General features: G+C 41.9%; 1 protein-coding gene across 1 annotated transcript; it reads left to right on the top strand.

Annotated features, from left to right (window-relative positions):
* Window positions 1–321: 321 nt before the first annotated feature.
* LOC104955899 (golgi-specific brefeldin A-resistance guanine nucleotide exchange factor 1-like) lies at window positions 322–3,134 on the top strand (the record flags this gene model as incomplete). Its single annotated transcript, XM_010783297.1, has 5 exons — window positions 322–390; window positions 2,231–2,368; window positions 2,457–2,545; window positions 2,653–2,855; window positions 3,011–3,134. Coding segments are annotated over exons 2-5 (468 nt in total), but the record flags the coding sequence as incomplete, so codon positions are not given.
* Between the last annotated feature and the right edge of the window lie 947 nt (window positions 3,135–4,081).

Below are 4,081 nucleotides of genomic sequence, written 5' to 3'. Positions count from 1 at the left end.
TTGACATCAAAAGAGACAAATCACACAGAAAAACCAAAAAGATTAATCTAGGTGATTAGCTAATATCATTTTTTCTAAATTGTCCCAGAATATTTGTTGTTTTGTATTTATTTTACAGCTGAATACACTAATATCATGACAGCCCTATGATTCCAATGGACTTCAATCTCCCCCCTGGCTACAGAATGCGTTCCCGGGGTCGGGGCCAGCTGATTACACCACCCACCTGCTGTCTCTGGAGGGATCCCTGCTCACTAGTGATCGACAGCACTGAATCCACTGGCCAGGCCAAGGCGTGCTGAACAGCAGCGCCAGCAGGCACCACACGACACCCTGCGGCAGGAGGGAGAGAACAGCAGGAACGGCGGGGGACCGGATGACTTACAACCGGCTACCGCACGGCTGACTGACTTTTGTGGATATTAAACCCGTATAATTATATCTTAGATACTGTTAGAAAGGCCTCTAATAAATTTGAGCTTTTTGCGTGATGTTTTTACTGCGAGTATGTGTCAGCTTTGTCTAATTGCTAAAACATAATTACCAATTTTAGCAGCCAATACACTGTTCCCATTAAAGCTACAGAATCAAAACTCTTCTTTCTAAATTAAAAAGAGCCTAAATGGTCAGGCACCATCTTACTAAAATATGTTGTTATTCCCTTTACTGCCCCTCCAGGGAATTACGCTCCATGAGTGCAGCGTGGGCCCGGAGGCAGCAGGGTTCCATACTTTAAAAGCCGTCACCTTCATGCCGTATTTTTAGGCCAATAGCATCGGTTCGGTGCAGATATATAAAAAACATGTCAATGAAGCTGTTTTGCTCAAAATTACCAACACGCATCACCCATTCTAGCCATGCCTCATATGCCTCTTTTCACTTCCTGGTTTCAAAAGTTGCTGATTTGGGGCTATAAGCTTTAAAATAGCTACTACATATTGATAAAAAAAAATTAAAAGGAGGGGGCTGGAGCCTCATGCCCAGCGAACCCGCGCAGCTGCAACTAAATACTGCCGCTGCATGAAACGCCCATATCATGGGATCATCAACGGATATATTTCTGAAAAACAGTATGCGAGCTCAAAGGCTTTCTCTCTTGCCGTTATACCACAAGGCTGAGTCCTTTTTATTTCCTGCTCGTTCGCGGACGACACATGGGTCTCCAGTACAGGTTCTCTGAGTGTTAGCGATGCCCCTATGTAAAACAGCGACCTATAGTCCAAACAGTCGGGCATTGTTTCTGATAGCAACGTTCTGATAGGGCCGTGGGGTGTAAAGCCAGCCTGCATTTCCGATATTACGTCATTATCGGACGCAAATGCTGGTCAGCTCGTTGTAGCCCTGTTTTTTAGAGATGTCCGGGTCCGGGACGAAAAAACGGAGGGGTTTTATTTTCTGACGCCTGCCCGTGAGTCCCTGACACAACGGGCGACACACTATTATGCATTAAAAGACATCAAAAGCGCATTTTGCATGATTGCTCCCTTTAAGAACAGTGTGCTGAAGACCTTGCTTATTAACAAAAAAAAAGAAGCATACAGTTAATGCTATGTCTGTATAAGATTAGTTTGTCTCCTCTTGAGACCTACATTTTATGGTATTTTATTTTATTGTCTTTTTGTTGTTGTTTTCATCTCATTTTATTTGTATCTACCGTAATTTTCGGACTATAAGCCGCGCCTTTTCCCCTATTTTTCGACGCTGCGGCTTATATAACGGTGCGGCTAATCTATGGATTTTTACAGCTAACGGCCAACACCTTTAACTCTATGGGCTCTATGGCCGGTCCGCGGACCCCCACCTTTAAGCGGCGGGTTCCAGCAGGAAAAGCTGGAGGCCGGAAAAGAGTGAGACAGGTAGCGCGCAAAAGTAAAAGTGGAACCGAGAGTGGTATGCCGCTGCTGCGGCTTATATTCAGGTGCGCCTTATAGTCCGAAAATTACGGTAGTTTATTTGTATTTCACATTCTATCATTTATTATTTTCTACGTTTGTTAATCTATAAATCCTACTGAGACAAATGTATTTTATGATATCGGGCTATATAAATAAACTTTGATTTGATTGAATAGCTTTTTTTTTCTTGAGGCCATCATGTAATGTGTAAAGATAAAAAATAGAATAAAGAACCTGATATATCAGTAGCTTCATTTAAAAAAATGCCAGTTGAGCCTTGACATGTATTTATATATTTTCTTTTTGACAAAACTCATTCTCCTTTTGGTCCTCAGATTTGAACAGACAGGGCAGTACCAACGGTCTGAGTCTTCCACAGGCTGAGGACGCCCCGGTGTGTCCACCAACCAGTGGACATCTGATGGCAGAGAAGATGAGACTGGGCCGAGAGGACCAAGGGGACAATGACCCTGGTGAGAACTTGATCTTATACACATTCACTTTTAAGTTTCCATAAGCATTGGGATGGAGGCTTATGTAAGTTTTAATGTTTTTCTCCAGCTGAGAAGAGTGCCTCGAAAAAGCCTCAACGCTTCTCTTCATGTTTACCTGATTCCCAAGAGTTGATGGACATTAGAACAAAGAAAAAGGTCAGTATTGTTGATTAATCTAGATTTATATAAGCAATACATATACATAACTAATTATAAAAGCCACTGTAATACCTTCAAACTGCTGTTGTCTGTCCTGTTCCCAGCTACTGATCACAGGCACAGAGCAGTTCAACCAGAAGCCCAAGAAAGGGATCCAGTTCCTCCAGGAGAAAGGTCTTCTCAGTAACCCCATAGACAACAACCAGGTGGCCCAGTGGCTCCGAGAAAACCCTCGACTGGACAAAAAGATGATCGGCGAGTTTGTCAGTGATCGCAAGCACATGGAGCTCCTGGACAGCTTTGTAAAGTAGGGGACATTTCAGAGCATGACTGCCATTTGTTCTAGGGTTGATAGGGTGTCGATGTTTTAGTTCCCATGAGACATCGCTATGTTTGATGTCAATAGTAAATAATGCTTAAAGTGGTAAAATATTTGAAGTTCTAATAAAGTCCTTTTTACAGCACATTCGGCTTCCAGGGGCTCCGTATCGATGAGGCCCTGCGGCTCTACCTGGAGGCCTTCAGACTCCCAGGAGAGGCTCCTGTCATCCAGAGACTCCTCGAAACCTTTACAGACAACTGGCATGTAAGGCATTTTTGCTCAATTGAAGAAAAAAATAAAATGTCTGGATAGGTACTTTTTACAATGTATCAGCAGCAATTTGATCTTCAGATTAACAAAGAATTGGGTTAGGAGCACATCATACCAGATCTGAGGACCTGACTGTTGTTCTTCTAAAAGTCAGACTTTAAAAAGCCACTACACTTTCATCTTGAGTGACAGCAGCATAATCAGAACATGAGTGATGATAAAATAGGAGCTAATCTAACACTGAGCTTGAACTGATGATTTTTTTGTTGTTGAATGGAATTAGATGAATTTTGACATACACACTCATAAATGTGGACTCAAGGCTCAAAAAAAGACTTTCAACTCCTCAGTGACCAGGGGCCTCATGTATAACGCCGTGCATAGGATTCACGTGGGAAGGTTGCTTACGTAGTAGAAATCCAAAAAATAGGTACAGAAAAGTTTAGAAGTAATTCTGTCCTCCTGCTTACCGCATCATTTATGAGAAAACATTTCATAACATTAACACAACAACATATTCGAGGTGGTTTTAAATAACATATCCGTATTTATTTATTTCTCAGTTATGTTTTTGTGTGCACTGAGGAGTCTCAAACAGGCGTTTGTTAAATCATTTTAAGATTGGCTTTAATCAATGTTTGAAAATGAATTCTTCATATATGATAAATGAGAGGTAACATTTTATTTATTTATGGTATTATTTCCACATATTTCTCTCCATTCTTCCTTCTGCCAACGGCGTCGCTGTTTCTCGTCTCTCCCGTTTTTGTGCTTAGTGCGTACGCATGGGTTAGAGTTTGCGTGGAGGACCGCACGTTTTCCCGTCAAGTTAGTAATTTATAAATCTCAAACATCGCGTAGAAACTTGTGTACGCCATTTTTTGAGCGTATATCCCTTTATAAATGAGGCCCCAGGTCATGGAAGAAAGGGAGAGTCTGGG

This window comes from Notothenia coriiceps, unplaced genomic scaffold (assembly GCF_000735185.1).
Source record: "Notothenia coriiceps isolate Sejong01 unplaced genomic scaffold, NC01 NC01_scaffold00024993, whole genome shotgun sequence".
In the NCBI taxonomy this organism is placed as follows: Eukaryota; Metazoa; Chordata; class Actinopteri; order Perciformes; family Nototheniidae; genus Notothenia; species Notothenia coriiceps.
Note: the sequence above shows the minus strand (reverse complement) of the source record. Positions and strands in the feature narration are given on the sequence as shown.